We start from the raw sequence: 12,343 nt of genomic DNA on the forward strand, positions 1-12,343 counted from the left end.
CTCTGAGAAATGTGTTGGTGTTCTTCAGACTGTTCTCAGCTTACTCCAATATGCTTCTATGCAAGAGCTCCAGTTCCTGCTTGGTTTATGAAGAGCTGCTGTACTGATCTGCCCCTCATTCATTTAATCCATACGCTGTGAAGGCAGATGTGAGTTATAAGTTTTGCACAAAAGATATCGGGAATTGAAATGTAAATGCTCGCCACTTGTGATGAGGAACAAAACCAAACCCCACCCAAGGCCACCACCCCTCCCGAACTCCGGTTTAAAACATTTTAGTTTTCCTTTGCCCCACTACCTTTCCTTGTAGAACTGCAGTGGCGGAGAAGGGCAAAAAGTGCTGAGAAATGGATGTCGTGATAGCACTCAAATATTGGAAAGAAACTTAATGTTAAGATTAAGAAATAGTTGTATTCTTTTGCAAATCTTGGCTCATGATGATTTTGGACAGCTGTTAGCTTAAAAGGTTTTATTATCTCTAGGGAAGTCTCTGAACTATGTTATCATTCTTAATTGAAAGCAAGGCTAGTTAGTGGTGTTGCCATTCTCTGCCCCTAATTCTAGGGAAGTTTAAACGCGTGCTTTAATGTTACCGTGAATGTTACCATGTGGATGTTTGCAGTTGCAAAATTAAGTGTCTTCACTGGTAAGTAGTTCTGTTGCAGTGAATTGTGCTAAGAGTCGAGCTGTGATATGTGATTTGGAAAATAAAAGTGCAAAAGTCACTGTGGAGGCTTTGCTTTGTAAGCAGATCTTCTTGGAGCTGTGTACTTCAAAGTCTGAAACTTAATTTAGGAGTCTCTTTTGGCTGAGGAGGGAGACAAAACAGTGTGTGACACATCAAGCCTCTTGCATCAAGAAACTGTTGGCTTGGAGGTGATGCATGCGGCTCTGAGAACCGGGCAATGCATAGCAGCCACAGGAGCGTGGCTGTGGCAGTCTGGGGTTTGCTTGATTGATTACTTGAGTGTATTCTCCAGTGTTGTTTCTTACTGAGAATTACACTGTTGCAGGATGAAATTTGTTTATTAGAAAACATGTGAAATGGCACCATGTACATATGACGTGCAGAAGGCAAAAACCACTGCTCTTTTTGTGTGCTTAAAGAGACAAAAGAAAATATAAATCGGCTTCCTCTTCCAATAAACCCCAGAGGCTGAGAACTGATCACAAGAAGCTGTGTGACCTGCTTCATATTCCAGAGAACTCGTATCAAGTCTTCCAGTCATAATGAACTCACTTTGGAAACAAGAAGCTGCCTGAGAGAGAGGATGTAGTTCTATAAGAGGAAGCAACACCTAAATAATGTCACTATTTTAATGTCGCTGCTAATGTTCTTGTTCTCTATTGGGCAAGACTGAATCCCTTGGAAAGCCCCGTGTAAATCTAATCTTAGTTGTGAACTGCCAAAATCTTAGAGAGAATAATTTCTTACTCTGATTTTTACCTTTCTCGAGTGTAATCAGTCCCTGATGCATGGGCTTGCTGCCCCGATCTTTGACTTGAAACTTCTGGAGATGAAAGGCAAGCTGATTCAGAGATCTGCTTCCACTTCTCCCTGTGCTGTTGTGGAAGGATGCTGGACAGGACAGGGTAAGCTCCCCGTTTCTGAAGCAGGGTAGAGCCGGTTTGTACAAGTTTGACGTTTTGCCGATGTCTTTAAGGGTTTGAGCGAGGATCACTTGATTCTTGTATACACAAAGATGCTTCGTGGATCTCAAGGCTGTTGTCCAGGAAACTCCACACCTGTGATTTTCTTACAGCCTAAGTTTAAACGAGAGGCAGGAGTGTGAAAGAATATTGAAGGAAACGGAATTGTATTAGCCGTCTTCTTTCCATTTGTCTGTTCTGCTTACTTGTCCTGGTTATTACTACAAAAACAACCTGAAAACAGCCCAATAATAAAAAGATGGTTTAATTTTGCAGGTATTGGCTGTTCTCCTACAACTGGTTAAGCTTGCACTACAAACAATGAGGTAGTGTTGAGTAAATAGAGCAGTACCATGCATTGCAGTCAATAGAGCCAGTGCTAAAGATCACATTGCTAATGAAAGTTTGTCCTTGAAACAGAGGTGAGGCGGAGTGGGGGAGGTATAGAACACTGGGAGAGCTTGTGCTTAAATCAAGACTTCAGGAGATGTTGCAGTCAGAGTATGTTAATTAAAACCTGGAGTTTGGAAAGTATATTCAGCCTTGTCTTTCAGGCCCTAATGACTTGCTCCGAGTTGAGCTGATAGCAAGAAGCCTGGGAGGGGTGTGAGGCACCATTGTAATCCTGCTTGAAATATAGGTAAAAGGTTGAGAGAGTATGGATTTTTGCATTACTAATATTCAGTGTTTTCTGAAAGATTTATCTTTCGCTTAAAGGCAGACTCAGGAATACTCTACACTAACAAAAGCTAAGGTTCTGCAAGATATGTGCCTTGTTTTGCATGATTTTGTTGGTTTTGATAGCTAGTGGCCTCTTTCATACAGATTAATTTAAAGGTGAAAACTTCCTTTATCTCAGTGTTTCCTTATTTAGCAGTTTCCTGACAGATAATATAGTAGTAAAGTCAGTCCAGAACCCGTGGTTCTTATGTTGCTGTGCTGGGGTGCTTTATCTTGCACAAGGCTGACTTGAAGTAGCTTATTTGTGGAGTACTCTGCATATTTCAACACTCTCTTATTAAAGCAGATTGTGCTTTTGAAGATAAAAGCTGTGACCTGCTTGCTGTGACATTTAGATGGCCTGAACTCATGGTCTTGCCTTTTATGCTTAGTGCATTACCTGAATTAGATGCTGTAGATACCGTGGCTGGAAAGCACGCGAATAATCTGATGTTGCAAACTTCCATCTAAGAAATAATTAATCAAAAATGGTCATAGAATGCTGGAGTGGCCTGGCTTGGACAGATCTTTGTCTGGCAGAATGTTACATTTTTATGTTCTTTCCCAGGAAGAATGAAAACTTTTAGTTAGCTCTTGTTTACTTTGTAGCAGAAAGACCCAGGCCCAATTAAAATAAGCCCAAGAAAGAAACCATGTGGAAGTTTCCCCTTAAGCTGTTTTATCAGAGTCCTGAGCCACAGTGTTGTACTTCTATGCTCTACAAACTGCCAGTGGACAAAGCGTGACAACCGTTGCTCCGTTTGTGCAGTTTGTATTCTGCCTGTTGTTGAACCGTGCTTAAACAAACCTATTTTCCTGCAGAAAAGGAGCTGTAGGCTGGTGTCATCTAAGCGTGAAGCTTGAATTCTCAAGGAGTATGCTGAACTTGAAAGTACTTTTCTATGTTTCGTTGAATGGAACTCGAAGAGGACCTGGCGCGTTTCTCCCCGGCCTCTTGCAGTCACCAGGAGAGGTCGCGTGCCCCCTGCCTTCCTGACTGGGGGCCTCTGTGCCCCCTGTGCAGTGACGGGGAGGACAGGCTGGTGTTCCGTCCTGAAACTTCAGCTTCTCCGCAAAGTCTAAGATAGAAGCAGATATCTTGAAACAGCTTTGAAAATAGATTCTGTATTTTTTAACGACCTCTTCTATTGAAGATCTGTGATGTTTGGAATTGTTTGAGAGAACCCCAGGCGCATGATAATTGAGACCTTAAACCTGTTATCTTTTTTGGCTCGTGTCATGGGTGGAAAGAATTAGTTTCCTTCTGTGAGAAAGGCAACAATACAAGTTTATGTCTATGCAGACACCCAGGGCAGGTGAAACTGGTTTGGAACAGCAGCAGGTGCGTGGTACCTGGTGTGCTGCTGTTGGACCTCTCTTCAGGAAAGAATATAAACTGACGACAAGGTTAGTAGGTAGTAAGACGCAGCACAGTGTACTTGAGAAGACGACTGTCTACGGTGCCTGCAGCGGCACATCCTCCATTTCCTTGAGACCAAGGAGGGCAAACCTGCTCTTACTCTTGCAAATTCCAGCTTGGATGGAAACTCTGGCTGCTTTTCGGTAACATGTAAATATTTCTCTCTCAAGTACATTACGGTGGCTGTTGTGATTGATGACTCATTCAGTTATTTAATACAGTTCATAGTACCTCAAGAGGCATAAGGTTATAGGTAACTTGATTGGTCATATTGAGCCCAGTTATATTGTCTGTGGCATGCTGGATATGAAAACCATGCTTTTGTCCAGGCTGGTCTTCAGTCACTAAATAATCTTGGCCATTAGTGTTCAGTAGAGCAAAAAATTGCTTTCCTCTTAGGAGAAATAAAGCTGGCAATGTTGGGTTTGAACATTTCTCGTGAGTGGACCTCGGCTGCCTCCGTCGTCTTCTGCAAGATTCCCCTGCAAAGAAATAAAACCAAGGGGCAGTTTCTTTTCATGTTTGTGTTTGAATAGTATCTAAATACAGGAGTTTTTCCTGTATTGCTAGAAAGGGAAAAAAAGATGCAGTTTGTGGCTACACTGTGGCTTACACGTTTTATTTCCTGTACAGCAGTTTCAGTGCAAGGTCACCGTGTATCAATTATCAGCCATGTGGAATAGCAGTTAACAGATGAACAAAGGCAAGGGCTTGCTATAGGATTCCCTGTTTAAAAAGTTACCTAGCACAATAAAGGGTTATCATACTTGTAAATACTGCTGAACTGCAGTCTGTGCACCTCCCAGTGGTATTGACATGCTTTAAATTCCTCCATTGCATGGATAAGGTTGACATTATCACAGGGGTCTGAAGAGTGAAGGAGCAGAAAACTGCCCATGGAGAGTATTGTAAATAAATGTGAAACCCTCATGGGTGTAGGATCTGAGGCACAAAGTCCAAGTGAAAATATTTCCCAAAGTTGACATGTTATGGTATGGAGGGTGTGGGGGTGCGTGCGTGCGTGTGTGTGTGTGTGTGTGTTCAAGCTTTGTATAACAAACCCATGGCTTCTTGCTCTCGAGATTTCTCATGCTGTGTTAAAGCCTTTTAGTCCTAAGGGAGACTTCAGGGCTGCTGGATGGTTGGTTTTCAGGGGTGCTCCAATCTTGCTTATGTTCTGGTGACAGAAAAGTTCTGTTAATCAAATGTGACTGCATCTCACCTCTTTGTTTCCTCCCCCAGACAACACGTCCTTCCCCAACGCTCAAGCCACCCCCACGTGTATGTGCTGTGGTGGTGTTGTTATAATGATCCTTAGCGTCGCTGTGGAGAGGAAAAAGAGAGGGTCTGCACGGGTCAGAGAGTGACCGTGGCTGAGGTTTGAAGGGAGCTGTGGTCCAGCCCCTGGAAGCCTGGTCCAAGAGTGAACCGCTATTTCTGCATTGAGAAAGAAGTGCTTTATGTGGTTGCTACTTAAGTTGTTTCTACAGCAAAAAACACTGCTATGTATGTGTATAGATCTTCTAGTATTTGTTTTGGGAAATTTGTTGATTGATCTGACGGACTGAGCTGTAGTTCTCAAACTTCATTATACTAATAAAATGTAACAAACTTCAGTACTTAATGTTGTGAAATATAGTGGATTTTTAAAATAATTTATGAATTTAGAAAGTCTGAATTGTTAGATGTGCAAACACTAAAATTCAGCTGATGTGATGAGATTATTTAAAATATAATTTGTCCCTATATATAATTCTATACATAAACATATGCCTGTGTACACAAAGATACCCGTATCTGTATGTTAGAGTTGTCTGCCTGTAATGGTTTGTATGCTGCCTTCTGCCTTTGTTTAGTAATAGTTCGTTACTGGAGAAGTCTCTTATGTAGGTAAAGTAACGCATGGAGGAGATGTAGAAGAGACCCGTGGCTCCTGCCTTGCGTGGAGACGTTGCTGCTCGGAGGGAAAGCTGTTCCGGGGCCGTGTTTGTGTGGTTTTGGTTTTTAGTGAAGATGGGGAAAACCAGCCAAGCCACATGTCGCTAATTTGGCAGGTTTGAGTGAAAGAGATGGAAACAGTCCGCATTTGTGTGCCTCACGGAGAATTTTTTCATCTCAAACAGTTTATTTTACAGATCTGTGGAGTATAATTTCACTTTCTCTAGGACAGTTGCATATTAGTAATATGAGTTCTTTAAGCTCAAGAGAATATACTGGAATATATGAGCCTAGATCAGCCAAAATAACATTTATTCTAAGTTATTCCTGAAACTTTTCCTTTTAATAATGACCAAAAGAGGTCACTCCTGAATAAGTTATGGTGGGTTTTATTTGCTTTTTCTTGCAAAAGGCTGATCTAGAACGTGAAGCCTATTCCAACTCTTTTGACAAGCTTTAGCCCAAATCAAGTATCATCTGTCTGTCTAGCGTCTTAAGTTTTTGCTGGACTTGGTATGATTTGTCCTCCCACTGAAGTCTAAAGATGCCATGGAAGTCAAAAAGAACCATTTTTGAAAGGGTAATTTGGCAGAAACTGGATCATGTATTCATGTGTAATCACTAAATGGTTCTCTCTGGGCAATTTAGTAAGATGCCTGTCAATACCACTGATTTGAAACCAGGTCTCTGTGCCATGGGGAACGTAATTTGTGCAAAGAATATTGGTAGATCTGATAACTCATCTGTCTACTAGGGAATAGATGCATGTCTAGCTTAAGTGTGGGCTACAAGCTAAGCTGCTTTCTGGATTTTTATGTTATGCTTTAGCACAATGTTCCAGGCCTTGTTGAGTTGTAAGAATGCCTTTAATGCTGAAGCTTTGTGAATAGCTGTGTGTCTCGTCCGGTGCCATTAGCTGTGATGGGTCAGCGGGGCTAAAAGAGGCACAACAGAGAAAGAGAAACTTAGTGCGTTGCTGAAGGAAAGGATCCTGTTCTGAAGCGGCGCTAGGAGGTGCTGGAGATCTGAGGAGTAAGAAACAGCCACGTCTCTGGTATTTCTCAGGGGTGGGTTAAAGAGAGAATCCCCCAGGGCGTCATGGTGTTTCAGCCGTGGTTCAGCTGACAGCCTGGCTGCATTCTGCAACCGAATTATCTCAGTATTTCATTACCGCACTAGGCACGGATACAGTGCAGATGCAGTGGCCTTTCTCAAGGATGAGAGCTATTTTTAGTTGGGGAAATGGGAATATCCAAATAGCCAGAGGTTTATTTTAGTGCTTTGTGCATCATAACTATAGAAAGAGCTTAATGAGGAATTGTTGTTTCTCAAAGATCCCCAGCTTTGTTCACTTATTGTGAAGGCAACACGAAGGGGGCTGTGTCATTTCAGCCTCTTGGGATTAATTTGCAGCAAACACAGCAGCTCGTGCTGGCTTCCGTCCAGCTCTGCTGCTGGCGGAACACTCGCTGCTCTCTGTGCTCTCAGCTACGCGACCAAAATCCAGTTCAGCCAGTTTTCCAAACTGGGGCTCAGACTCTGTCCTTCCCTCTCACCGTCTCTTCTCTAAAACCTGTTGTAGGGTTCATGGAAGTAAATGTATGGAGCAGCTTGTTTCATTCTTCCTTTTCTCTCCATTCATCTTTTAATCCCAATATTGAATTATTGAACATGCTCCTTTAAATATGAAATGATTCATCAGAGCTCTGCTAGAGAGACTGACCTGGTGGAATAAGCAATAAGGGGTGGAGGGTGATGCCAACACACTGTGGCTCTTGTGGTTGAAATGAGGGCTGGTTGCAAGATGCAAAGGGGTAATTACCGCTCTGTATAGCTCTGTTGCCGTGGAGCAGATGGACAGGAGACACAGGGTGTGATCTTGGTGGAGCAAGTCTGGAGGCGGGGCAGCTGGCAGGCGGCTGTGGGCGCTGTGCGGGGGACGGGGGTAAAGAGCTGGGAGGGCTTCTGTTAGTGGAGTGAAGGAGATGTGGGTGGAACTTATGAAATGACAGAGTTGTGCACAGGTTGTTCAACAAGTGAGGCAGAAAAATGTAATGTAAATCTTGCACTGGTCTGAACTTGTCCTTAGCTTGCTGCGTTTGGGTGTGTGCCAGTTCGAGGTTGGTTTTTGAGACGCTGCAAAGAAAGGAGGCTGAAGATGGGTTCTCTGCAGGAACCCCGAATTGCTTAACTAATATTTCAGTGTGGCTTTCTAAACACATCTACGCTGGTTGCTTTAACTTATTTTGATACATGTGATAGGCTGTATCTATTGCCTGAAAGACTTAAGGGTCCTGTGTAATGTGTAGTAACAAGAGCTGGTCCACCATGCTATTCGTACGTAACCTTTCCACAGTTCGGAGGTATCTCGTGTAGACGAAGGAAGCCCGCTGAGGCTAATCTCAGGTATCTGTCATTCCTCTGTGGCAGTGCTACGCTCGCTGATTGCCCCATGCTCTTCTCCTAGGTGAGTCTTCCAACTCACGCTTGCTACCCCATTCCTCTCCTCAGTTAACCCATGCAACAGCTAAGCTGGTTTGGATCGGAGGGATTGCTTCTGTCTCCTGGCTGTTCTTCCCACGCCCCTTTTGCCCTCTTCTGGAGCGGTACACCCCAAAGTTTGGAAAAGGCTGGTTTGAAAATAGAAGTTCCTAAATCAGCACTCTGCAAGGCCTGCCAGCCCCGTGGCGTTTTATCTGAGGCACTTGGAGCTGCCAGCCTCTAGTAAGGAAAGCAGAGAATTGCTCTGACGTGTTGCTTGTCCCCTTGGAAAGCAGTTTGCAATGTTGAATGTCATCACTGACATTTCATAAATATGCAGTGCAAATACAGTTAAAAATAAATGCTGCCTCTTTTGCCTTCTTTAAACTTTAGCACCTTCAGAGTATTGGGCTTATTGGTGTCCTCGTGCAATAAGTCACTCTTCTCGACGTCTTCTCACAGGGCCTTCTGAAAACAGCTGTGCTGTGTATTTGTCTTTTCAGCTGTACCGTGTGTGGGAAACACCATTGAAAAAAGGTGAATGTTTCTCTGCAACAGCCTTGATTTTTTTACCAACTTAACTTACACCATTTGGCCTGAGCATTTCCTTCCTTGTCCAGACACTCTTCTCCTTGTGTTTTCTAACTTGGTGAAGGCTTTTTGAACTACAATTCTCATGTTTTATTTGTAAAGCAGGAGGCTGCATACATTTGCTACTTCCCTCAGATTGTGTATGTTGGATTTCTTCTTGTATCTGACCAAAATAGCTCCCTAATTGCACTCTTTATATGGGCTCTTGTGCATCTTCAGAAGCACAGGGTACAAAGTTGAAGGTTTGGGGAGTGTTTTATTACTGTTCATCACTAAGACTCTGCTTCCTTTTGGCAATAATCCATGTATACCTTCTGAAGGCTAATTCCTATCACCATTTCCAATCCCTTTTTACAAATATTTGCTCTGTGCTGTGCCCAAAAGCTAAACCAGAAAGTAATACGGTGCTGCATTTGGTAAGAAGGCAATTCTCCTCACACCTGTTCTTGTGGTGAGAGTATTTGCTTCTGGCCTGTGACCGTGGCAGTCCCCAGAACTGCATTTCTCAAGTGGTTCCTTTTGAGTCCTCTGGAATTTTGGTCTTTTTTTGGTGTTTACACATCAGCTGAAGTATTTTGAGCACGCTCAGATCTCAGCGTTCTGACTCTATTCATCCTTAAACAATTACTTGCTTTATAGCCCCAGGTTCTTCAAGACTTGGACTTGTGGCAGGAACACAACCTGAAGTAGCAATCGGGAGAAAACTGGATTGCTGAGTCTGCAAGAGTTTGGGTTGTTTGATTTATTTATGGATGTATTTATTTTCATGGGACCATTCGTTGTTGGTTTTGTGTGTTTTGGTAGTGTGCAAAGAATTGCATTGTTTCTGGGGGGGATATTTCACCCTTCGTAAAGCTTCAGATGTCTTCTGTTTGATATTAAATAACTTCATTTTACAGATGTATTGGTGTCTGCATGTGTGTGCAAATGAACCGTCTGCACGAGGCGCTGGTGCGGGTGCCCGCGCTAGTGCAGCACTTGTGAGCCGCGCCTGGCGGTGCAGCACGGGTCAGCTGGCCGAGCCCGAGCGGCGTTGGGCAGCTCTTTTGAAATAAGGCCTGGGTAACGACGTGTCTGCTCCTGCCAAGCCGTGCTTGAGGCAGGATTTCTCCCGTGTGGGGCCTTGCCTTTGGGACACAGACACTGCGACGTGTTCCCACGGTCAACACTGTGTATCTGTGGAATCAATCGTTAGGACTCATCTTCCCTGAGCAGAGGCTGTAACTACGTAAAGCGTCACATGTGTTGATGGTAAACACCCCAGCCCTCCGTTCCCCCCATACACAGGTTAAAAGACAGCGTAGAGATACTGTCCGAGTTTCAAGTCAGCTTGTAATTTGCTTTTGGGGGTGGCTGTTTTGGAGTCATAAGCTATTGCTGAGAGCAGTGGGCGGCTCTGCACCGTGATGTTAATGATTGCTTTGTTTGTGACGTGCTGCTTTCCTGGGAGGGCGCAGCAAGGGGGAAGCTTAGAATAATTACAGTTGTCGCCTTGAAAGTTAGCTAACAAGCTACTATTTACCGATTTGATACATGTTGGTAATATTATGCATGAGCTGACTATTATGAGCAAGGAATTCAACACTGGTATGGAGTAATAAAAGGCTAGAAACTGTTGTATATGGAAAAGAACATTGAACGAGACACAGGTGGAGCCCTTTCTCCTGAGAATTAACCTGGGCGGGGTTATCCATCCTACAGGTACGGAATAATTTTCTTCTATCTAGTGTTTGTGACACTGCACCTCTACCAAGAACTTTTAGTGACTTGGATCCAACTTCCTTATAATTTCACTTTTGAAGGTATTAGACCATAACTTGTTGGGTTTTTTAGCGTATAACTTTTGAAATATTAGTAAATTCTGGTGGGTAATATTTTTCTTTTTGAAGTTCAAATTAAAAAAAAATATTATTAAGGACATAACTGAAGTCAAAGGTGCCACAGGTGAGTAAAGGCTATTGCAAAATCAGTATTGTGATTGATCTTGAAAGGTTTTTTCCTTCTCAGGTATTTCATAGCTTTTATTACAATTATCTCAGACTTTGGACATTACCATTATAATACCTTTCATATGAACTCATCATTCTGCCACATTGTCCTGATTGTTCTTTTTACCATACTGCTGGTGTTCTTATTTTCTGTTTTGCAAATGCATATAGTTTCCTTGCCTGCCATTATCAGGATCCCGTGTCTGTTCTCAGTCACATTTTTTTCAAAAACTATTACAAAATGCTGAATTATTTAACCCTTTTTAAAAGTGTTTTAATAATGGTAACTGCTTGTATTATGGAATTATCTGTATCAGTCAGTACAATGAAATGTATCACTTTGTTTTTCAGTTTAGTCAGCTTGTATCCAGCGATTTGAAAGGACTTGGAAGGAGCTCTTACACGCTCTGCAGCGATGGGCAGTCACTCATTCGACAGGTCCTCCACCCAGAAGCATCCAAGAAGGTACGAGATCAGAGCTGGTGCAGAAGGGCAGTACTGTGCTTTGAGGACATCCAAGGAAATAGCTTATGTGGGTCGAGATGAGCAACACAATTCAGCCTTGGGAATCCTGAAGATCATCCCCACCCTGTCTCAGCCCCGTGTGGCAGAGAAGCTGTTCTTGGCATTGCTCTTGGAAGTCAGCTACAGTACTTGAGGACTCCCGGATGAGTGTAATGAAGAGGAAAATTAGGAAAGACAGGATAGAGACAGGAACGATACAAGTACTTTGAATTCTGTGTCTTAAGAAACGGAAGCGAATGTACAGGCCTAACCTCAGCAGAGGTGGTGGAGTGCTATTGCTTTGTTTAGGCTTGAGTTAAACCAGAGGTTCTGTGTGAAGCCTTGGGTTTCTACCAAGATCTGAATCTGGTAGGAGCCCTGTGTCACTGTCCTGTAAACGCAGGGCAGTGACTCGCCCTGGAGAATGGCAGCGGTTCCTCATCTGCACCTACTCGTGCCGCAGCTTGTTTGCGGCTCGCACACGGCACAGCCGCTTCCGCTCCACTGCTGCAGGGCCGGGGCAGGCCGTGGTGGCGGGCGGGGGCAGGCCGTGGTGGCGGGCGGGGGCAGGCCGTGGTGGCGGGCGGGGGCAGGCCGTGGTGGCGGGCGGGGGCAGGCCGTGGTGCCTGGGGGCAGGCCGTGGTGCCTGGGGGCAGGCCGTGGTGCCTGGGGGCAGGCCGTGGTGCCGGGGCAGGCCGTGGTGCGCGGGGCAGGCCGTGGTGCGGGGGCGGGGGGCAGGCCGTGGTGCCGGGGCAGGCCGTGGTGCGCGGGGCAGGCCGTGGTGCCCCGGCGGTCCTGCGCTTGTGCAGGGTGGTGGCTCTGCGCTTGATCTGCTGGTGTGCACAGGAGCCCCCAGGAGCGGGAGCTGCTGACCGATCAGCCGGGGTTTCTGTCTCTATATAAGGGTATTGGCTCATGCTGAGTTTCTGCAAAATTCATTTGGCATTTGTGTTATTTAAAACATAACAGTGTGACTTTTTATGAAAAGCGCATGTTTATGTAGGGAGGAAGCAATGAAGGAAACAGGAACGATATTTAACTTTCAAACATT

At 44.3% G+C, this 12,343-nt stretch overlaps 1 protein-coding gene across 12 annotated transcripts in view; it reads left to right on the forward strand.

Annotated features, from left to right (window-relative positions):
* ESRP2 (epithelial splicing regulatory protein 2) overlaps positions 1-12,343 on the forward strand; it is a 62,349-nt gene that overhangs the window by 26,880 nt on the left and 23,126 nt on the right. For all 12 annotated transcript variants that reach the window (XM_065028499.1, XM_065028496.1, XM_065028495.1 and 9 more), the window contains one exon: positions 11,140-11,253. In XM_065028499.1, coding sequence (XP_064884571.1) covers positions 11,140-11,253 — 114 coding nt within the window. The remainder of the gene's footprint in view (positions 1-11,139; positions 11,254-12,343) is intronic.

This window comes from Columba livia, chromosome 13 (assembly GCF_036013475.1).
Source record: "Columba livia isolate bColLiv1 breed racing homer chromosome 13, bColLiv1.pat.W.v2, whole genome shotgun sequence".
Classification (NCBI taxonomy): domain Eukaryota; kingdom Metazoa; phylum Chordata; class Aves; order Columbiformes; family Columbidae; genus Columba; species Columba livia.